At 38.0% G+C, this 24,545-nt stretch overlaps 1 protein-coding gene across 1 annotated transcript in view; it reads left to right on the top strand.

Moving 5' to 3' along the window:
• Positions 1-24,545, top strand: part of LOC139977004 (roundabout homolog 2-like) — a 264,174-nt gene that overhangs the window by 172,115 nt on the left and 67,514 nt on the right. Inside the window, 2 exon segments of the mRNA XM_071985943.1 lie at positions 5,731-5,864; positions 9,513-9,684. Of these exon segments, the coding sequence (XP_071842044.1) occupies positions 5,731-5,864; positions 9,513-9,684 (306 nt within the window).

The following is a 24,545-nucleotide window of genomic DNA, read 5'->3' as shown; positions in this document are numbered from 1 at the left end:
GAAATCCTCCTTTTCAAGTTAGATATGTGTTTGCAGCTGATCTATTTATCAGGAGTAAAAGTATGTGGAGTAATTGCTTCCATTTAGGCAATTCCCTTAAATCTCTTCTTTTGAACCTATTAAGGAAATATGCTTCCTTTTCTTCACTAAATGAATGTAAAAGGTAAGAATTATCCATCAGTTGAATTGATCCACTTTTCAATATTTTGTTGTTGAGATGCCAGATGCTTTTAATACTATAATCAAACTTAAAAAAAAAAGCAATTTTCAAGTTTGCAAAAGTCTTAGACTAATCTACTCCAATATTTGAAATGTCACTTGACTAATTAAGCTAATTTGAGCTGTAGGTTCCATTGTTGTGGAATTATTGGATGGCGTCTCGAAAAAAAAAAATTGATAAAAATCAACTAAAAGTGCTGTTAAAGAATCAGCAATATTTAGAGTAATAAACAGAAATAGAAACGAACAGAAATGAATATAATCCTTGATAACATTTTTAAACATTAAAACTCGCCGCAGAATTTGTGATTAGGAATAGTTGAGCTTCAAACAGTCAATTTTCTACCCAAAAAACAAATTAAATGTCATGTTTTTATAGTTTCATTTAGGTGCCTCTCCAAGCGTACTTTGTTTGCTTTTCCCTTAATGGTCTGTTTATTGCTTCCTGTACCACCAGAAACGAGACAAGTTTTCAACAGAAAACTCGGCTTCAAAGTGTTGAGATATTTACTGTTCATAACACACAAGCAGCGAGCGTTTCAAATCTGTCGCACACAACCCTTGAGTCTTGTATTACCTCAGTCACATCAATATTATCTTTGCTAGTTAAGTTACTTGCATATTATCAGAACTTACAGGTCTCCCCGATTTGCTGGTTTATAAAATCCTCTCTTCGTGTTATAAGATTTGAAGAACTTCAAAAGACTTTACCTTATAAGGTTCTTAAAGCATTCTAATTGTTGGGTCTTACAGTTAAATACACAGAGTAAAGCCCCACAAGTACTCTGACCAAATATTTACCCAACCTCTCGATCAAAGCCGATCAAATGCACGCTCCCTCCTCGGCGATTCGGAATTGTTTGCGATGAACTAATCAGACATCAATCAGTCTTGTACCAAAATCTTTGAACTTTTTTCTCTTTTTTTTTTCTCTTCAAGAAAGTAAAACAAATAGGAAAGAAAAAGAAACGGAGAGAGAATTCAAACAAAAGCGAAGAGTAAAAAGCTGGATAGGCTGCTCTCTTTGGTTAAGTAGGTCCAAGCTAAGAAAATTTAGATGGATAATTGGTAAAATTGCTCGGTGAAATTGAGGTTATCAGAACTATTCAAGTTTGGTCAGCTTTTTCATGTTTTTGTGAAATAATGTTAGTTCAAGAAAAAAAATTGGCTGAGAGTTTTGAAAGAAACTGGGTTTCGGTCTTCCAGCTCTGTCCAGTCACTCTGTAAATATGCTTAAGATGAAGTGATCAAACACAAGTTTTATTTTCATTTCGTGAGGTTGTGTTTCTTTTCTGAGGGTGAGTGACGAATGAAAGCTTGTGCCCTAGGGGGACGTATTAAGGCAATTGGATTTGCTTTTCTATATGAGCGTATTTCTTTTCGTTACCAAGTTTGGTTTTATAATTATCGGATATGAGATTAGGTGAAGCTATTATGATAACAAATGCCAATCTGGTAATGGATTTATCAACAAAAGTCTTTTAAATTTTTTTTATGAAAGTGCTAACTTTTTTTTGGTTAATCTTTTGATGCATTCATGTAGAATATAGAGTAGTTGATGGTCCATGCAGTCAGTAAACCAGTGTCAATAAATGTGTCTTCAGTCAGTGTACAGTGACTGACTTCATACTAGACTGTTAAGCTGTAGGTTGTATCATATGCATAGGTAAAAAAAACAATCTTCTGTAGCTCTTGCAAGCTCTGATATAGGGAGATAGATAATTGTTGTGATCGGAAGAACAACAGGGAAATGTAGTAACGAAAGAAGTTGGGAGGGGGTGGAAATTGAGAAGCAGGAAATTTAGGGAGGAAGAGAGAGGTGGGAAAGGGAGGGAGGTGGAATAGGGAAGGATGGAGGAGGGATCGTGGATATGGTGACGCGAAATGTAGAGGAATAAAATACATGAAGTTCCTTTTAATACCTGCGGGAGATGATCCTTCCCAGGATATTAACAGAGCTCCTAAATTTTGTAATTAGATTTGACCTATCTTTTGAATGAGTAACCAAAATTACATACTTACATTCCTTGTTCTCAACCTGTACTAGCTCTCAATCTTGCTTATACAGCCAAATATTGAATATTCATGGCAGGTTTGAGCTTTGAATATTCATGAGGTGCTGCCTAAACCAAAATTCCAACCTCATCACTGTACGTCCTTGTTTCTCATCCCCATTTTCAACTTTTTTCCTTCTTATAAAGCTTTTAAGTTAAATCTTCATCTTGCTTTTAACTTGTTATTTTCATTTCTTGATTTTTTTTTGTATTTAACATATTGTTTTACATCGTACATGGCATGCCAAATGCAATAGTCCCCCCCATGCTCCCATCCCCCCATCGGGATTACCATGGGATCCTTATAAATTGATGACATTATGCACTGGCTTGCACATTAACCCAGACAGCAGTATAACAGCGAATCGATAACAGCCGTCACGGCAAGCCCTAACTGGAGAGTAGAGAGTCTTTCTCATTGGTATTGATCGGATCGATGATAACACGATTTACCAACATTAGGGAGGAGGTGGGTTGGGGGGTTTAGCTTTTCTTCAAACCGACTGGAAATATGCTTCGGCATATTTGCGCAGAATATAGGAAATTAAATCATCGAAATCCTTCATGGCACAAATTATTTCTGTTTTTTATTTCTTTTGGGCTGTCTGAGAGGATACGACAAACACGACTTAACCTCGTTGTTATCATCTCGTTTCCTCTCCGTCTCGCATTGTGCAGAGATCTTCAGACATGTCGACTTTGCCCAGAGATGTTTTGTCGTCTCTAAGCTCGTGAACTTCCTACTGAAACACAAATTTTACAAGTTTTAGTCGTTGTACTTTCCTGTCAGTGTGTCACTTTCTATTTTCTTTGGAAGGGGGCCAGGGGGGGGGCCGGCGGGGGGGCGGCGGTATCGTTAACTTTCCATATTAGAAAAGCAGCTGGAAATAAATTAAGAAATGTTGGTGATTGTCAGTGGATTCAACAAAGGGCTATGTGTTTGCTGGATCACTTTTATTCCAGACAGACAGACAGACCGACTGACGGACAAAGAAATGCACATTTTTATATCAGTCTTAATCATAGAAAAATTTTAAAAAAAAGTTTGATGTTATACATATTATATTACAATTGCAGTTTAGTAATTAAAGGAAGCTCATTTCATTTATAGAGAAACTTATTAGTTTTGTCCTACAATTTGATCAATTGATATCTAATCTTTCTTTCTAGTTACAATTTGGTGGGTGGTTCAAGTTATGGAGAAGCGATGGAGAAATTCATGGAAAAACTCCAAAATAATATTTAAAAATTACAGCATGGGTAATATTTTGTACAAATTTGTACTCTTCTTGTTTGTTAGAGCTTCGAATGGTATGGTCCATCCTGTAATTTGTGAAAGATTCTTCTGATAAAATGATCGTCTGTTATGCATGTTGTGTCAAATGTTAAACATTGTATCATAGACCCAACAGAGAGAGAGAGAAGGGGAGGGGGGGGGGGGAAGTGTCCTAGTTCAAAACATTGGGATTGTTCATTATGATACTACGTCTAACCTTTTGTGTAATTCACAGAGGTCCTAGGAAGCCTCCACACGGCCTTTTCCTCCAAACTCTGCAGGAAATTTTCGACAGCTCAGTGATTCACAAAACGATTGAAGATATATTGACAGCCTGGCATGAAGATGCCTTTTATATTGAGCTAGTGAAATTTCCAAGAAATAGTTGCTTATAAGTTGTTTGTCTTTGAAGTCAATTTGATCATGGTTTTGAATTGTCCAATTATAGTAGGCACCATGGATCTAATGTGTGTGTGTGTGTGAGTTGTAAACTGATATCTGTGAGGGATAGTTTGTTAGTATTTTGTCATTTTGAGTGATGATTAATTGTATTATAAGATTAAGCTTAGCGAATTATTTCCCAGTGTGCTGCTTTTAATGTTGTTTATGACTATATCAGTACAGTATAATTTTATTCAAGTTATATGTTTGGCAACGTGGATCAAATATGTCTGTGAATTGTCCCCAAAAAAATGATAATTTGTGAGAAGACTGCTGCACAGTTGCATTCGTCATCGAGTGATGAATAATTATAAAAGATGACTTGTATGGTATCATAATACTAATTTATTCAAAATTTTAGACCATTTTGTCAGTTCTGTTCGAATTTTCATCTCTTTGGTACGAGAAGAGTTTGATCTTACCTTGAACATTATCAGGATATTTTTTTTGAACATTATTTGCTTTGTCCTGAGAGAGAGGCCTCTTCCCACCCCCACCTTATTCCTCCCTCCCATTCTCTCCACCCCCACCCTCCTCCCCCCCCCCCCCTTCGTTTCCCTTCTCGTCACAGTTTCTTCTCAACAAATTAGCTCTGTAGCCCAATTTGAAATTTCACCAACGGCTTGCTGACTAATTGGCAAAAGTAGTTCAAGAAGCATCCAAATAGCCACTTACAAGGGGAGGAATTCACTTGAAATAGTCACGACCAATCTTTTTTCTTCAAAACTCTCCCATTCACTGGCCCATCTCTCCCCCCCCCCCCCTATAACAACATAAAGACAAACAGGAATATTGATTTATTTATTGACATATAAAATATGTTACCAACAACTTGAAGGGTTTAAGACCTTGTCGAGATCCCAAATTTGGTTCTCAATTAGGAGGTATTTTAATTAAACATGACTTTTGTGGTTTTCCAGTGAGGAGGGATCCTCAGGTGTTCCCCTGTTTTGTATTTCAAGGGTCAGATTTCAATCCTCTGATTGGCTCTGTCTGATGGTCTCCTTACATGTGGAGTTTGACCGATGGGGTGTTCTTGCAAAGGTTTTTTCCAAACTACAGACTTAAGTAAACCAAACGGCTGAAATTTTACCATTTATTATTCGTTTCAGGAAAAGGGGGTATGGATGATGTATGTTAACTTTATAGTCAGAAGCATTTCAGTGTCAGGCCAGGTAGGGTTTGGGATTGGGGCTTGAGAAGGGGCATTACTTTGGGACCAGGGGTAAGCTGCTGGGAAGGGAAGGCAGAAGAGAAGCTGAAGACAAGGGTAATGGACTGGGCAGTTGGAATATTCAAAGGACAAAGGGTTCATTTCTTTATTTCTATTTGATATTCGTAGAAAACACCTCCGTAAAGCCATGAAGTGACCTCTAAACTAAGCCATTGTTTGATCAGTGGGTGGGGGTGGGGGGGGGGGGGGTGGAGCCAATGGGATTCAGCAGTTTAATTGTCTTGTGGGTTTCTCAAAATGGTGTGGTTAACCTTTGTCTCTTCAGATGACCTACTTGGCGGCCATTTTATTTTAAGATGAAGAACGAAAAATGGCCTGCAATGTCAATACTGCAGAGAAGCAACCGCAACCACCATCTTAGATCTGAACATGTACCTGATTCTATCATTAATAGATAATTAATTAATATCTATAATTGTATATATATTTATTATATTTGTAGTGTATACAAGCACATTAACTTCATAGTCGGTCGATATAACCATGATTTCACGTTTTCTTTACAGCTATCGGAGAGCCTGGCAAGAAAGATTTCACCCTCCCCACAATAACAGAAGACGTCCTCGATAAGGTGGTTCCGAAAGATTCTCCCACACAGCTGAATTGTAGAGCAGAGGGTAACCCTCCCCCAAGGATATCAGTAAGTGACTCCTAATTAATTAATACTCATGAGAATGCATGGGAAATTTTTCAAAATAGTTTCGTCCCTCCAAGGTTATCAGTAAGGGACTCCTAATAAATATATTCATGAGAATGCATGGCATATTTTTAAAGTAGTTTCATCATGCCAAACTTTTGGGGGGAAGGAGGTTGGAGTGACAGGAGGGGGGGGGGGGAGGGAAAGAGCAAGCTCTGTAAATTAGTAAGAGCTAGGAATCAAGGCCGTCAATCCCAGATTTTCTTGGTGTGGACTTTTCAAGATTCAGGAGGATTAGACATCCAACCATGGATGTTACACAGTGTGGTACATTGTGTGTGTCTTGCAGACAGTTAGGCCCCTTACACTCGAATCATTTGGCTGTATTTTGAAGGTTAAATTTGACAAACACTCGATTGTAACAGATGAAAATTTGATTGTCCTGAAGGTACAAACAAGGAGGAGGAGAAGATACCCGATAAGAATGTAAAGGCATAGCTCTCTGTATAGTTTGGACCAAACTTTGGCATGACATTTTTGCTTAAAACTTTTCCATTTACTTTCATGAAAATTACATCAGAAGATGCATCCGTATTTATTTTTGAAAGTCTCGGCTTTTCTATTCTGACAATTTTCCCGACGTCCCCATCTTTGTTGGGATGTACAGTAGAGTGATCTTTGTCAAACGATGGCAGCATAACATATGTTGTATGTTGTAAAAGATGAGACTTGTGGATATACATCCATTAAAATGTAACAAACGTGTAATTGTGAAAGTGGATGTGATTTGAGGCTGACCAATAGTTCACACAATTAGGCATTGGTATGTACTGTTTATACAGGACAGTGTTAATTAAACATGTGTAAAGAACCCCCCCGTCCCCCTCCCACCCCCCATATAGAAAATACAACATAGGAAGCGTGTAGGAGCCAGTGTTCTGACCTGCTTCTTCAATCCACATTCAGCTTAGTCCACATTCAGAAAGTGTGTTTCTGTCTGTCTGTCTGTTTGTTTTCATATCTTCTGCATTTCCTCCGTGAACAATATCTTTTGAGACGTTGTTTAGGTGGTAGGCATTGCCCTTAGCATGTTTACTTGACAGGTACATGCTTATTTTTCATCAGCACGAGGAGACTAGAATTTCTTCTCTTTTTTTCCCACTTTATCTTCATCTTCTTCTTCTTCTCCTCTTTTCCTCTTTATTCTTCTATGTTTTTATTTTCTCTTCTTTTTTCTTTGTATCCAGTTTTACATTAGATTAAAGTATGCACTTCATTACATTATCAGTAAATGACACATCTAGGTCATAGCAATGCCGGAAAATCTAATTTTGAATCAAAACTGGCCGGTAAATTGGCCAAATTGTGGCTGGGGGCTTCACTAGCCTGACCCCTATAAAACGGGAAAATGCACATGATACAGCGGGCAGCCTAGTGGAAACAATCCCCCCCTCGCTCAAAAATCTCCTCGGGGGTCTTCTTGACGAAAGTGTACAGCAGAGGCCAAGTTGTCAAGCACCGATGATAAAGTAGCAAAAAATGGACAGAAGCAGAAAGAAATCGGGTGACAGATATAGAAGTACTAGTTATAAGACAAGTTTTATTTATGTACAGTATGTCCTAAATGCTAGTGAATGTTTAAAGCATACTTTTTATACATTCCATAACAATATTCCACTTAATCTCAACCTAGATACTCTAAGTTATCAGTTATTTACAAATACATATTTAAATAAATTGTCTGCAATTACATCTTGCTGAGTTTTTGGTATTGTAGGAATTAAGGTGAAGTGTTCAGGCATGAGTTTATTCCGCGAATTCGCGGAATATCCGTGATTTCTTTCTACCTCGGAGATAAAAACTATTATCCTAGCACACTGTAGCATACGCAAACTGGAGCCTATACCGCAATTTTTGCAAAGTTCTGTGATTTCTTTTGTTGAGTGTTAGTGTGCACTCATGTTTCTTCCTTAACGGTTATAAATATATTCTGCTGTAATTAATTCTTGTATCCAGCTTGTAGGCTTAGGCTTTAGGCTGCCCCATGGAGTTTTAGTGTGTCAATCTATATACCTAGGAGGCTAGGCAGAGTTTGGTATATCAAGTCTATAAAAAGGTAAAAGATCTATTGAAAGATGAGGAACATTAGAACAGCTTTCCGACTTTGGTTTTGATTATCCTTGATGACAATCTTAATGAAAACCCAATTTAAAAAATATAAATCTTTGGCTACCTGTGACAAGTTTCATTTCAAATTAACAACATTTTTTAGAAAAATATGAAAAAAAAATCAACAAACAAATCCAAACTTGAAAAAAGGAAAATAAAAGAAGTTAGTTTTTGAAGTTCTTATATTGCAGTTGATTAATTATTCATGACAAAGAGCACAAAGAAATTAAACTGCTAAGAGATTCTTTGCACTAATTGATTAAAGAAATGAAGTTTTTTTTAAATTTATTTATTTTTATGTCATGAAATAGATTGATCTTTCTCTTTTAACATAATTTGTTGTGCCGAAGAGATGAATGCAAATAAAAAAGGAAAAAAAAAAATATTGCAGGTGATTAAATGTTTTTATAGAGAGTGTCTGTGATAAGATAATTGAGAATCCTGTCACTTTCATTGATGAACACAATTGTTATGTTTTACTTAAGTAAACCACATCGAGGAAGGATGTCCCAGTTTGTGACCAATAATTTCAAATTCATCCCTTTGAATGATTCTCCTCTCTACAGAGTGTCTGGTTAAGTTGTAAATCAAACACAAGTAGGTGCTAATGACTCCCTTTTGTGGCAATTGGAACAAATAACTAGATTTCTGTACTTTCTGAACAATCAAGAAGTTAGTACTGTATTAACCTAGGCAACATGTCTACAAGTTAGGTTAATTACAAGGTCAACAATTCATACAACTAGGAACATGTCACCAGCACAGATAACTGTGTTTTTATTCTGTTTAAGGATTAGTGTCACAATGCTGTTGAAAGCTACTTTGCTTTCTGTGGTTTGTCAACAAGTTTTTATATCAAACCCTGCTGAGTATATTACCAAGAAAGTGTTAGTTTTTAAAGGTTGGGCAACACTATATTAGCAATACTTTGTTGAAAGGCAAGCTTGACCACCCTCACCCCTCTACTATACCCTACCCAGTTCCTCTAGCCTCCCAGGCTCCCACAGAAGAAAACGTGTCGAGAAATAAGATTTATAAATGAGAAAAAATATATAAATTATAACAAGGGAGAAGAAGAAACAGACTATTGTTGTAAGTAATTTGCTCAATCATAAAAGTGTGAAATATGTTTCCCAAAAGGAAATGAGGGCAGTATTGAAGAACTTAGCATGCATAAAATCCGGATGTTTGACCTGATTAGTTCACTTTGGCTTCGGCATTGAGTACAACAAATCTGTATGCTGGCATGTTGGACGAATCTAACGGTATTAGTAGTTACCGACTTTGCGATCCACACTGTAGACATGGCCGACTTTGCAATCCCCGTCCATCTCACAATTTTGCAAGGTCGGTAAGAGTGACTAGACAGTTTTCCCTTTCGGTAAACATTAAAAGTGGAAAGTTTATTGGAACCCTTTTAAAGTTAATGAATCCTTCCATCGCTTTAGTTTATATTTTATTTCCCTTATTTCCTTCTTTCAGTGGCTGAAAAATAATGAACCTTTAGTAGAATGCCAGGGCTGTGGATTTTCGGATAGAGCAGGGACTCTCTTTTTCCTGGATGTCGGTATCGCACATGCAGGGGTCTACCAGTGTCAGGCTACCAATAGTGTCGGAACAGTGCGAGGCAGAAATGCCACTCTGCAGATAGCATGTAAGTACAGTAATACAAATTCCCTCGATTATATAACAGCCTTGTAGTACGAGTATGACGGCATGAGTGTGATGTACAGTACTAGTAGGATTCTTCTTTTGAGTGAGTATAAATTGAACACAGGGCTCTACATAACCAGGGTACTCAATCAAATTGTCTAGAGTTCTCAATTCATTTCCAACAAGGGAGGGAACATCGGTTGGCGCAAAGCTTGTTGGGGCCTGGTAGTATCAACATCTCGAGCCTGTTATCTAGATTGAGCAGCATGCATTGTGGGTAGATTGGGCTCTAGCGCAAAACTAGCTCATAGGATCGTCCGTCGCTATACCTGGTTAAGTGCAAGATCTTGGCTACATTCTCTATTGCGAGCCGAATTGAATATTTCCAGAGCTTTGAAGAACCCTTTGGCCTAGTTCCATTCTGTGATAAAGTACTCTGGCAAGTAATTTTTTTGGCACAAGATGTCCAAAATGGCTAAGGTGAGATAACCATACGTACATATATGTACAAATCTATGTAGGCTGGCATGCAGTTGATGCAACTATGCTAGCATCTGTGCCCAAATACAGACTCTACGGTAAATTAATTCTCCTTGATAAGATGCCATTTATGTTATGCCTTGTGGTACATTGTAGAAGTACTATTTCAAAAAGAAAAAGAACAATCAATGTTTTGAAGCGATGTGTTTATTGAACTGTGGAAAATTTGCAGAACATTACTGTAAAACAGCTGCTTCTATATAACATAGTATAATGTTGTTACTGCGTACCTGCAGTATTCACGTCTCGTCGCTAATAAATCTGTTAAAATAGGAAATTAGGAAATTTGATTGGACCCCCCATGTCATTCCCTGGCCTGAGCGATCCCTTGATATCCCTGAACCATCTTGTTTGTATTACAGCCCTGTTTCCCTAGCTGGCCTGAGCAGCAGCGATCTTTTCTCCTTCTTCCCAATGAAAAGCTGCCATCTAAATCAAGTTAGGAGTTCACCCAAATTGAATTTACATTCCTGGAAGTTTCTCCCTCAATTCCTCTTTTCTTCAACCGGTCGCCTGAGAGCGATTTCTCTTTTCCACCATTGTTTGCGGTCAGGCACAGCTACACTACATTTAACAAGAGCATGTAGGAAAAAACAAACAGGGAATAAGAGTAAAACTGAATAAAGGAGAAGAAGAAGAAAACAGAAAAAAAGAGAAAAAAAAAATAGAAGTAAATTAAAACGCTATTTTCTCAGTTGGTTAATAGGCTGTTTCAGTGAAACCCTACGACGTACTATTGGCCATAGGGGACAGCATGGTATCTTTCCTCTATACAACTAACCTTGTTTGCAGTCTTTTAGGCAGAATTTTTTCTTTCTCTCTTTCCTTCCCCTAATAACTTTCTCGCTAGAAGCCCCAGAAAACATTACTATGGTTACATCTGAAAATGGGATGCTTTTGTGATGAGGGAGGTTTTGTAGATTCCTTGTGGGTGTCCTAGTAATTACAGGTAGTTACATTATCATAGGAGGAGGGGGAAGGGGGGGGGATGTTGAAAGAGAAGGTGTCCAATTAATGAATATTTTAATGAATATCTTCTTACAGCCAGGTTGGGATGGATAAAGGGGGGGGAAAGGTGGGCATGCACTTATATATGTCCAGTTGGAATGCTTTGAACATCTTAGGTCTAGAAACAAATCAAGGGAGTTATGGGTAGTGTGCACATGGTTGGGAGGGGTGGGGGGAGAGGGGAAGGGAGAGGGAAAGGAAAGGGGAAGGGGTGGTGAATCAGGACATTAATAGTTGTTCTGGTTGACATACACCATGAGAATTAAGTGCTGACATCTCCCATTTGTAAGATAGTTTGTTTTGTATCAAGAAGGAGACATGAAGAGACACCCTTAATTGAAAAAAGATATTCCATATATATCTATAATATATTGCATGGTATGAAAATCATTAGAGAGACCATGCACGTATTGTGTGTGTTTGTGTGTGTATCGTGTGTGCGTGTGTGTGTTTGTGTTGTCACTCGGACAATTAGCCTAAATTATACAGGATTGTGCTGCTGTGGGTCTTTTCTATAGGGATGGTAGGTTATCTTTGCAAAGCAGTGATTAACCTTTACTTCATAATTCCACACATGATCCTCTGTATCTTAAGGCCAAAAACTTTATCATCTCCATGGTAACCATTAAATGTTTGTTTCAAGAAAAGAAAAACAAATGTACAATGGTTCTTAGCTTGTTTCTCTGTGTTGGTTGGAGGTATTTCCATATATTTTTTTAATGTTGGTCTGTGATTGAATTTTGTTTTTTCCCTCCAATTTCATCTCTTCTTTCTGGCCCTTTGGTCACGTTGATTGAGACCCCTCTTTTGCTCGTTCATTTTGTTCCTTCATTAATTTCGTAGAGGCGAAGAAGTCACTCTGTAAGAGGAAGGAGCTCGTTTAGGAAGCAAGAACCCAATGGCAATAAATAGAATGATCATATTGTTATATTGAGATCAAATATATATATATATATATATATATAATATATTGTATCCTAAAGGAATTTAAACAGGGATAAGATATCATAGATATATATTACAGAATATATGAGGGAAAGGTGAAAGAAAGAAATATTAAAAAAAGAAAAAAAGAGGGGGAAAGAAGGATGGAGAGATACTGCGAGAGTTAAAAGGGGAGATTGATGAAAAAAGGGGAAAAGGGAATCCAACTTAAATTTATAACACGCTCTTACCTCATATTCAAATTTGCATTATCTTACGTTCTAATTGACCAAGTCTTTAAATAGGGGGTGTGGCTACCATCTATCCAGGCCCTGACTACTCCTTCTTGTGACCATTCGTATGACCAGTAAGTCACGCAAAATTGGTCCAATTTTCATCATATCGATAGCATTAAGGTTTTGACCCTTGGGAAACGTTATTCCTATCTTCTACGTGGCTACCATCCTTGGTTTTGGGGAAATAAATGTACTTCTATAGGGAAGGTTACCAAAAAAACAATACAGAAATAAAAAACAAATATTAACATTAAAAAGAAAAAACTAAGAAGGAGAAGAAAAATTCTGGAAATTGAAGCCATTAAAACCGATGAGGAATAAAGATAAAATATGTCTTCATATGGGCAACTAAGGAAGTGTGATTGAAATTAAATAGGTAGATTGAGATGCAAGCAGAAAAGATGAGCAGAGACATCTATAGGACCAGAACACGGTCTGACTTTGCTTGACCCTCGGTCGTCGACTGACCGGGTCCTAGCATGCGGTCCTAGCATGCGGTCCTTGCAGTGAACATTGTAACTCCTTGATTGTTAGCAACGGTTGGGTGCTTCTTGCCATTATGTCCCATTTAAACACTTTCAGATATTAGAAATTCCTCTTTCAATTTGTTGCACAGATAGCTTTTTATGAAAGGTCTTCTTCTTCTTCTATTCCTCGAGCATTCTCTCTCCTCCTTTAGATCTTAAAATCAAATCCCTTTGATTTGTGGTATGTTCTTACCCCTTGAGTTCCATGCTACATTAACAAGAGGTCTGGTGATGACAGGCCCACCAACCTTTTGGCCAAATCAGTAAATCCTAGCTAATAAATGATCCACTTGGCAAGTAATTGTCAGTCCCATCTTCAGCCTATCCCATTCAATACTCACATTGTTACCCCCTCCCCACTCTTCAACAATCATTTTGTTACAATGTAAAGAAAAAAAAGAAAGAAAAAAAAATGGAAAGAAAAGGCCTCTACTGTAAACAGTGTGAATTGGAGTTTTATCTAAATTGTGTATTTAGATCTTATCAGCTAGGCCTCTAATTGAGATACAGACTGGGTTATAAAACCGTGGAAACACCAGGCGCTTTTTCCAGTACATGCTTAGTCTAGCTCAAAGAATGTGATGAATTTGAGGCAGGCAATTATCGGATGGTTGGTGTAGCAATTGATGGGAAATTTACTGACATGTTAAAAAATTAACTACTGTACATGTTATCTAGAGCTCTATATACATGTGTATAAGAGGTCTTTGTGTGTTACAGAGATGAGGCAGAGATGCAATATTGGTTGGTACAGGATGCAGTCCTGAGTTCCCTTGGATACGAGAGGGAGGAGCGATGGAGCTGTTATAGCTACAATAGGGTCATGGTGGATGAAAGAGTAACATAGTGTTTATCACCTGTGATGAGCTGATGGTGGTACTTAGACCAGGGAGCTGCTACTCTAGCAGCTCCCTGCTTAGACCTTAGTTGCATTAGACAGGGGCCACTGTAGTGACAAATTTTAATGATGTTTACCAAGAGGGGGGGGAAGGGGGAGGGGAGGGGGTATTAGATTGTGTAAATGACGTGTCAAGTATTCAAGTATAAGGTGGATACATTGGGTCAGACAGAGTTTTCACAGTGTGTAATTAACAGGGGCAGTCATAAATGTTGAGTCTGACTGTGATGTGATGTCCTTAGAATATGCTATCTGTATATCTGCAAATAGTGTTACAACTAACACAGGAATATATGAAGACAGCTCACACACATTTATATGGAGTTCCAGATGTCAAACTTTTCCAATTTTTTCAGCGACTTTGTTTCTTACTCTATGCCTTTGAAATTTTGTGCTTGTTTTGGGGGATTAAAACTTTTCCTTTTTGCTCAAGAGAGATCATTCATGAAGTGATGAAACAATATAGTTTTTTGCACATGACACCATTGTTTATTTCTGTATCAATTGGGAGGGAATTGCCAGCCCTCTGTTGAGCTTAGTTAAAGTGATATGGTTAGCTGCATACTCACCTTTCCTTTACAGACTAGCCTAAATTAGATGTAGGCTTAACACTGTATATATGTGTGTATTGCACAAAAAGAGTTTTTGCACTTTAAAAATAGGATACTACTCAGAATGCACCGTCCAGCCTAACACATTCGGTTGTTTCAGGTATAGTGTCAGGTAGAGTCATAAAAGCTGCTGGCGCCTAAATTTAGGTCCCAAATAGGTTCATTCATGGAGACACACTTGTCCAAACGATAGATCTGGTGTGAGCTACAGTACTACATGTGCCTTTTTGGGTGCTCTAGTTTTAATTAATGATATGCTTTAAGATCATCGACCAGTTTTAAAATCTGCAAAGAAGCCAATTAATAAATGAAGTGACATTGGATAACCTTGCAGCTCATGTTTTCTTTAGGTCTGAATTTTGTTTTCAAATCTTACAGAATCCTCCATCTTTCCAGTTACTAGGTGCTGTCCATTCTTTCTTTCTTCCTTTTGTTTCTTTCTTTTGTTGTTTCTTTCTTTTGTTATTTCTTTCTTTTGTTGTTGCTTTCTTTGTTTGGTATTGTCTTCTGTTTTGTATGTCTGGGAGCTTGATCATAGAGTAGGTTTTAAATACTTCATTTGTATTCAACATTTGGCAATCATTTGCATACAACATGTACGCTGCTCCCCCTGGTCTTTCAGTGTGATGGTTATTCAAGCAATCGCTGCTATTTACAAAACATTTTAATACCTTCCATTCAAGAGACTGAACCCTTAGTACTTGCTGCCCAAATACTTCTCTTTGAATTAAACTGCCACAATTTATCACACATGAAGTTCTCAAGAAGATACAGAATAACAGCTTGCCCATTCCAAGGACTTAACCAAACAATGGCACATCAGTCAACAATGGGAGGCAAAACAAACTCTTTCTTTTGCTTCCGTAAGAGCCATTTTCCTCCTCCTTTAAATCTATTCTCTGCACCAATTATCCTGCTCCTATTGTATGGACGGACCGCTGGACAGTGGGCCCAATGACCGATGATAAATTTGGCTCTGTTTGGTAGGTCATGGGAGTTTTTATTTTAAATAGTCATCTCCTCTTAACCCCCCATTGGATGGTCATTCCATGCTAGATGATCAGGTCATTCTTTGAGTTCCATTCAATTTGTCAGGCGGTCCTAAAGTGAAAAGCGAGATAAATTGGTTTAACAGATTTTCTATTGAATTATTGGCCAGAGTCTGTAGCTGACAGCAGAGAGAGGGGTGGAGGGTGGCCTCGATCCCACAACAAGAAGGATGAACCAGTTCTTTATAATTCCATCACACTTACGTTGAAGTGCATGGTGTGTTATGTAGGACTGGTTAAAGCTTTCAATTTGTAATCTATAAATCAATATGTCTCTGAAATAATGTAGACCTATAAAGTGTATGAAAAAATTATCAACGTGTTTGGTATAAATATCAAAAGCACAAATAAAAAACACACACACTCACTAAGAAAGGGATTGGGAAGGGGGGGGGGGAGGAATAAAAGGAAACATTTATATAAAATGAATAATAGATTTAACCAGACCTGTACACAAATTTCATGTTGTATGCAGATCTACAGATCTGTACATAAATTTGGTTACAAAGATTATACAACATGAAAGGGGTACATATCAACCTTAACAATCATAGAGGAATATATTCGATTTCAATATCCCTCCCCCCACCCCTCCAATTTATTAAAGCTTTAACAACCTATTAAAGGCCCAGGTATGCGTAGACTACACAATATATATGTCAGTGTAGTATCAGCAAGTATTGTGTACATAGTAATTCACTAGATATTGGAACATTTCGACTGTAATATTTGTCTCCAAAAAGTCATTCCATATATATCCCTTTTGTACTCACTCCCATTTTCGAGAGTGACTGATCCGAGGAGGCATCTTGTTCAAACAATTTTGGCCTCCAAGAATCCCTTTTACCTAAATTAAGGTGCTGCATTCATCAATATAACTAACTACATGGAAACAGGTAACCTTGAGACAAAAATGTCAGTTTTACTACATAAAATGGCTAAACTTTGCAAATGTTTGAGATTAATTCTAATCTCCGTACATACCCTGCTCTGTTCCGTTGTCGCCGTCGACCTTTCCTTCAGAATAGATCGAAGGCCAAAGTTCTCAACCAAATGGATTTGCCTTATTTGTTTGATCTAGCTTTGAAATGTGTTCGCTCGAGAGGGAATCAATTTTTTTTTTCTTTTTCCGGCCTTTGTTGGTAATTTATGGGTTGTCCGATGTGATAACACTTTAAACAGTTTTTAATTGATTTCTAACTGAATATAATTATATATTATATATCAGAATTAAAGAATTACAATTCTTAGCAGCTTAGAAGGTCAAAAGAGGGTGTCAAAGTGAAACCTTTTCCCGATGTCATCCTTGGTTTGGACGTGTATGGCCTCGGTCTGTACGGTAAAATCTCTCTATATGCAGTGCTCAGGGTTTTCACATTCGTACGGTAGCAGTGAAAAGTATTGATCTTATATTTGACTATTGTACTTTAAGCAATTGTCTGTCAATGGAGGTAGTTTGACTTTTAGTATAATGTCCCTGAATAGCTCTTCGCTTCATTAAATGTGTAGATACAGTGTACATGTGTCAACTGTTGCAGCCAATGAAGTTTGTAATTTGAACTGATTATTATCATGTTCTTTCTTTCTTATATTCTTTCTTCCGTCCGTCCGCCCGCCCACCCATCCGCCCGACCGCCCGACCGCCCGACCGCCCGCCCGCCCGCCCACCTGCCGCCCGCCCGCATGCGTAAATGACCTCAAAATGTCATCCCATTCAACATAGTTTGGACCTAATTTACTTCAAGAATCTTACCATTTCATTTAAATTACACAAAGAGTAAGAAAACATCAACTAACACAACACATTCAACATGTGTTTTGTACATTTCATCTTTTAGTGGGAATGTTGAATGTGGAAGAAAGGCCGTTTCTTTAATTCTTTTTCTTTTGGGTGTTTTACTGAAGAAAAGGTATTAGTTGGAAGAAAATAGTCAGAGTTTGGTGGACTGAGAGCACTTGTTTGGCCTCTAAGTCTAGCTTTTTATCACTTAATGACAGGGTAGGTCAAAGAAGGATACAGTATTATTAAAAGTCCCAAAAGGTGTTTGTTGGCCAGCCAAAGTGAATTCTGTAAACTTACAAAATTGAGCTCTAGAAGGATTTGGTTACATTTTCTGTGCCCTAATGCTTGTGCCACTGATGTATTGAAAACATATACAGTACAGTATGGGATTTATAACAATTAAAAACAGTTAAGTAAGTAATGGTCCCTTGTGACTCTGGCAGTGATACTGTATCAACAAGTTTGTCAATGGATTAGCTCTCAACACCCCATCCCACCAAATCCCACCCACCCCACCCACACCTCCCTTCCCTATCCCATCCCCTCCCCTATGCTCTAGGCATATTTCTAACTTACAAAACCTTGTATGTATATAGATGAATGCAAAGTTTTTTACAACCAGCCTAATCCCCACATCAAGTGATACCTTGATTCGATAAAAAAAAACCCATTATTTTACCATCCAGGTGCTTTAAAATACAAGTTTTCAAAAAGGAAAAAAAAGACAGTCCGAAATACCTGATGTTTCTTCATAATTATTGAGGTGGAAAGCTGTGCAGTGTAGACTAAAGTTTAAAAAGGATATATCTGCACAAGTTAAACAAGTTTTTTTGTTATAATTTTGTTTATCTCGAGTGTTTTCAGGAAGTCTGCACAGGATGGAGGGCTGTATGCAAGTTAACACAAGATAATTTGTAAAAAGTGAGGTTAGTTAGAATATTCCGGCAATGGAATCGTTCAGCCGGTTTTACCGCGACTTACCTCCAGGGTGTAACAGCTGCAAGTCTCTTGTGGATGTACTATTCTGTTTTTATCCTTCGTAATATTACTAATCGATCGTGGGTTTTGTACTGTATACACAGGGATGCCCAACCCCAATCAACTACACTTTATTGAAACGGCTCAATGTAGAACCTAGGTACGTGAAACGGCTCAATGTAGAACCTAGGTACGTGAAACGGCTCAATGTAGAACCTAGGTACGTGAAACGGCTCAATGTAGAACCTAGGTACGTGAAACGGCTCAATGTAGAACCTAGGTACGTGAAACGCCTCAATGTAGAACCTAGGTACGTGAAACGGCTCAATGTAGAACCTAGGTATGTGAAACGGCTCAATGTAGAACCTGGGTACGTGAAACGGCTCAATGTAGAACCTAGGTACGTGAAACGGCTCAATGTAGAACCTGGGTACGTGAAATGGCTCAATGTAGAACCTGGGTACGTGAAACGGCTCAATGTAGAACCTGGGTACGTGAAACGGCTCAATGTAGAACCTGGGTACGTGAAACGGCTCAATGTAGAACCTGGGAACCTGGGTACGTGAAACGGCTCAATGTAGAACCTAGGTACGTGAAACGGCTCAATGTAGAACCTAGGTACGTGGAACGGCTCAATGTAGAACCTAGGTACGTGACAGCTCAATGTAGAACCTAGGTACGTGAAACGGCTCAATGTAGAACCTAGGTACGTGTTAAACCTGGAATGAGACGGGAGGATGGATTCCGGAACTATGATATTTTAACACTTCTTATTGGAATCCATTGTAGATGTCTATATGGCATACATTAAATGCCTGTCTTAGCTTCTTTACCTCATGTACAGTAATACTCCCCCTCTCCCCCCTCCCGGGCCTTCCACTGGTCCCCACATCCCCTGTTTAGGACACAGAAAGTTTCAAACTGATACTAACAGAGGTATGTCTGTGGAATACATGTACCTTGAGGTGAGATGAAGGTAAGTAATTTGTTATCAACCTTGGTTGAGTTCTAACAAAGTTGCCATTTTATATCCTATTAAAAAAAATGAAAGTAAGCTCCCATGTTTATATAGTGTATAGGCCATCACTAAACTGAGTCTTGATGTGATCCGGGGCTTCTACTTCCTTAAAAGATATTTCTCAGTCCATAACTTTGCTTGGCATTTACACAGCAGTCTAGATTTGCAGGAACCCTAACCCTCTCATTAGGAAAAACTCACCTGCCATCACAACATCTGTAAACTTATCTGCTCAACAGGGTTGACACTTCATGAGAAGTTTTCGGGCTATAGGAATTTGCTGGTGCATTAACCTCACACATACATATAGATACATATAAATTCCATATAAGCAGTGGAACCCCTTTCCCTGAAATCTACTTTTTAAAGTGTAATATCACCACTGGAGAACTTAACAAGTTATATTACTGAGCCATTCCAAGCAATCAAGTGTTATATTAAAAACCTCTTTCCTCCTACCCCTAATTCGGTCTTAAAAATCGTCTTGTAAAAATGGAGGAGGATGGAGATCGAAGTAGCTGGTCATTCGCGATACGTTCGGTTATGAGAGATGTGTATCCAGTTGGTGTACTGTACGTGTCAGACGTCTGAACGCCTTCGCCGATGTTTTGAACTTTATGCACAAACCCTGGTATACACCGCTCAGACTGGTTTGATTGGCTCGTCTAAGTGCATTTTCCCATGAACCTCAACTTACCCTGTGGAAATAGGCTAAAGTGATACAGAGATGTTTTTTGGCATTTAACTAGAAAATTGACAGTTTTGTAAGTGAAATGTACTTTTGCTGTGATCGCCCACAGAATGTGAATCGATGCACTAGGGCAGCTGTATCTCCTTCTCAAACAAAATATTCAACAGCAGAAATCCGGGGAGGCCAAACCAGAGAGAAACAAAGAAACGGGCAAGAAAATGAATTAAAAAAATAAGATAATAAAATGTCAAATTCACTGGAAAAAAGATAATTCTGTTTTTTTTCTTCCTGTTTTGTATAATTTAGAAACATTTTAAGATGGGCAGGTGGTTGTGGATTCCTTGTGTCTTAATTTTGACCTCTTACGGAATTTGGTCCACTTTCCTTTCTGGGGTTTGCAAGAGGAAATATGAATGCATAATTGACCGTTTCTAGTGAGAGGCCATTGAAGTAGGATGATGTTACAAGCATGCACAGAGAAAAACTTACTTTGAAGGGGAAGTTGAGGGAATTTTAAATGTCACACACTTCAAGTGGATCTATAAATTACATTTTGCAAATATTTTTAGTAGTACTACCCTTTTCCAGAATCGGCCTGCAATTTGCAAAATGTATCAATGATTTCCAACAGCTTTTCGTTGGAATTACTGTACTGATGGATAAATGTTAACTTAATATGTCGGCTAGGGTCTAGTAATGGATATTCCTTTTGGAGTTTCTCCTTTGGAAAATGATCCATATGAGATGTATCGACCAGCTGTGACTCTTGTGAATGGGGTTCCCTTTTGGAAAGGTACTGTGGCTGGAAAATCTGAGTAGTAATTTTTTAGGAATCTCATATCAGATCAAATCTTATCAGATAGCGGCAGATCAGATCAGCTCATTTCATATCTTATCATATCAAATCTTATCAGATCTAATCAAATCTTATCATATCTTATCAGATCATATCAGATTATTTCAGATCTTATCATATCAAATCTTATCAGATAGTATCAAATCTTATCAGATCTTATCAGATCATATCAGATCTTATCAGATCAGATCAGATCTTATATCAAATCTTATCAGATCATATCAGATCTTATCAGATCAGATCAGATCTTATATCAAATCTTATCAGATCAGATCTTATCTTATCAAATCATTCATATCTTATCATTTATCAAATTTTATCAGATCTTATCAAATCTTATCAGATCATATCAGCTTATTTCAGATCTTTATCAAATCTTATTACACTTCGGGTGGCTTCTAATTCAACATTTTAACTCAAATTGGATCTTTTCAATTTTAGAAAGTCAATTCAGATGGGAAAAATTGTAGATTGCTCTTTGATGAAAAACCCACCTTACTATGACCCGGCCGGGTATCCGACCTGGCTGGGTATGGGACCCGGAACCTCTTGATTGCTAAGCCTCATTGCTTCATATGCCACCGCCTTTATCCACTCGGCCCCTGCACCCGATAAAATATAAGCCAGTGAGGATGATGATGTTTGAGTTTTTTAACTCCTTAAATGTGGCAACCCCTCCCCCCCACCCGCCTATCCTCAGAACCCCTTTTTCACATAAAACAGCACAAAGCTGTCTTTTATCTTGGGACAAGCCATGCCCTCAGGGCCAGTAGAAGTAATTTTGTGGTGAAAGGACTAAACACATGATCACCACTCTGCTGCTGTCAGGGGAATGGAATGTGTTTTGGGAGGTGGCTGTGTGTAACTGTGAGAACTCGCAAACACCATCCCATGAAGTTTCAGTAAAACTGCTTCTCTATATTCAATAATCACTTATCCAATTCTGAACCAGCAGCCCATTGGAAGAATTGCTTTTAATAATTGTTACAGTTTTTAATATCTCCCACACATTTCATCGGGTCGTCACTTCGGGGCTTATTTTGCAATTGAAAATCTGAACGCCTCGTAACTGTGCACATACAATCACTTCCAAGAGAGAGAACGCCTTGGAGCTGCAAACTTTTATTTGCATAGAAATATCAATTTTATATCCCGTGCCCCCTGGCCATTGTTTGTGTAACCATTTGCTCAATTATCCGAAATTAGCCACCCCGAAGCTCCGCACTTGATATCAAAATCCGGATTTTGTTTGGACTTTAAAAGTTTACTCTTTTTACCACTCACCAATATTTTTAATCCCGCCCCTTTGGCAAAGTAATCAGAGGATGGGGAATTTTCCATGCATCTTTTGGTAAATCCATTTTGGGTTGGTAGTTATCCCTACATCGTCGGCGGCCTTGCCTTGCATAACGGCCGCCGCATCTCATGCATTACTCCTGGAGTATCGGTTATCACCGGAGATCTGGTTACTTGGTTTTGATAGAGTAGGTTTCTAACTCAATCACTGCAATAGTTTTTCGTGACAAAACGTGAGAAGCCTACACTCGGCTTTGAAGTTATCGTCGATCAGTCAGTCAGTCTTCTTTTTTGTCCCTTTTATATGCTTTTGGTATAATTTCTTTTTGAATGAGACATAAAAGAAAGAAAAATGACGAAAAGAAAATGCTCGAAGCGAGAGAAAAATGATATAGTGAATCGTTTCCTTGAAATGTAAAGAAGTTTTATATTCATACCCATAAGCAAATGTGTCATAATCAATTCCTGAAGCTTGTTTGAAAATTGTAACAGAGTATAGGTAGATATATATAGGTATGTAGATCTAGATATTCTGTATACACACGTACAAACTTAAGTTAGATTCCTTCCGTGCCTAGTGCCACATGAGAACACAGGCAAGAAAAGAAAGGAAGAATATATCAATAGAAACGATAAAATTAAAGAGAACAAAATAAAATTAAGGAAAAGAAAAAGTTGGGGGATGGGGGGGGGGTCGGTAAATATGATGGGATAGGATGAGGGTTGCTCAGAGAAAGAAGAAAAGGAAAGGAAGAAGATTGAAAACTACACTTTGCATTTTGATATTTATAAACAAGTGTAAATAATATTATTGAAGGATTAGGGTTTGTACTGAGAGCCAAAGGCAATAACCTTGAAATAGTTTTATGCGGGCGGGCGATATCTTTCTGGTGTAGGTCGTTGAACCGATTTCTTACCATGATTTAGAAGGGAGGTCGATCCCAAGAGATTTCAACATGTGCAAGAAGTTTGAACAAATAAATTATAAAATAGCAATTGGTATTGTATATCAGAGATATGTGTTTTCAGATTTGTATCTGAACATTATCTTGAACCAAGAGCCTCTCTGTTTTTTGTGGGCCCAACAATTTCTCTTTGTCAAAGTTTTTACTCATCAGAATCAAACAAACCTTAACGGAAAGGGCACTATATTTTATGAATTTAAAATATGCTGTTGTTTTTTTTTATTAAAACCGCACAGCATGTCATATGATACATTTATAAGTGTTCCATATAGGTGGAGGCATATTTTGAATGGATTTATTTATTTCCCCCGGACTGTGTACCCCGTCTGGTAAAATCTGCAGGATGTATGCGGCATGTACAGTCTTATTACCGTGTGGTGGTTTTGAACAAGGTACGCACGGAAATAATAATAATTTACATAAATCTCCCAGGATAACGTATACATACGTTATCTCTCCCAGGATAACGTATGCATACGTTATCTCTCTCCCAGAGTTATACCTCCGCCCGCTGCTGGCTGTTAATACAGTCGTCATTTTGGCCGTCGTTGTCGTCGTGGAGATAGTGTTTTAATAGCTCTTGATATATTTGATCCATTTGTGAAATGACAAAGCTAAACCACCAAACTCAGCAGTGCTAACTGTTGTCTTTGGTTAGTAAATCAAGTGTGATATAATCCAGCAGAAAGCGAAGAAGATAACTCCTCTCTCATTATAAATCAAATCAGCTCACCAGAGTTATGGAATGACAAAAGTTGTAAATTGTTCCTGGGTTGTCTTCAGATTGAGAGATCAGTGTTGAAGTGAGGTAGACAGACCAGGGAACATTTTTCACGAGGGGGGGAGGGGGGGAGCTCTTCTACTTTTTATTATCAACATTGATATGACTATAAACTTTTTTGCAGGGATTTGAATAATGGTTTAGCTATCTGTCTTAGACAAGAATAGACTGGCAGATCTCCTTATCTAAACACATATACACCTTGAAATGCATTTGGACTGACAGCCAAAAAAGAAAGAAAGAAAAAAAGATAGATAAAAGAAAAGGGAGAACTTTTGAACTGGCAAAAGAAAAATAAACCTTATGTACTTTATAAAAATAACTCTTTGGCAAAATGACAAGAATGCTCAAGTTCTAAAGACTATAGATGCAATGTAAGTCAGCTAGTTGTGTGGATTGATAGATGGTCACAAAGAATAATGACTTAATTATGTGGTGGAACAGTTTAGGTCCGCAGTCAACAAAATAGTATTTAAATCTGTAACCGCTATTCCCTTTTCGTCAGCTACCGAAGGAATGCATTTTGATGGTGACTTCCCAAATTTCTCTGAATTTTGTCACAGGCTCTTAAAGTGATGACATCACTCAGACTTACTCAATTCTGTGGAATATGCTAGGCAGTCAGCAAATGGTCATGTACG

This window comes from Apostichopus japonicus, chromosome 12, assembly GCF_037975245.1.
Source record: "Apostichopus japonicus isolate 1M-3 chromosome 12, ASM3797524v1, whole genome shotgun sequence".
Lineage (NCBI taxonomy): Eukaryota > Metazoa > Echinodermata > Holothuroidea > Aspidochirotida > Stichopodidae > Apostichopus > Apostichopus japonicus.
Note: the sequence above shows the minus strand (reverse complement) of the source record. Positions and strands in the feature narration are given on the sequence as shown.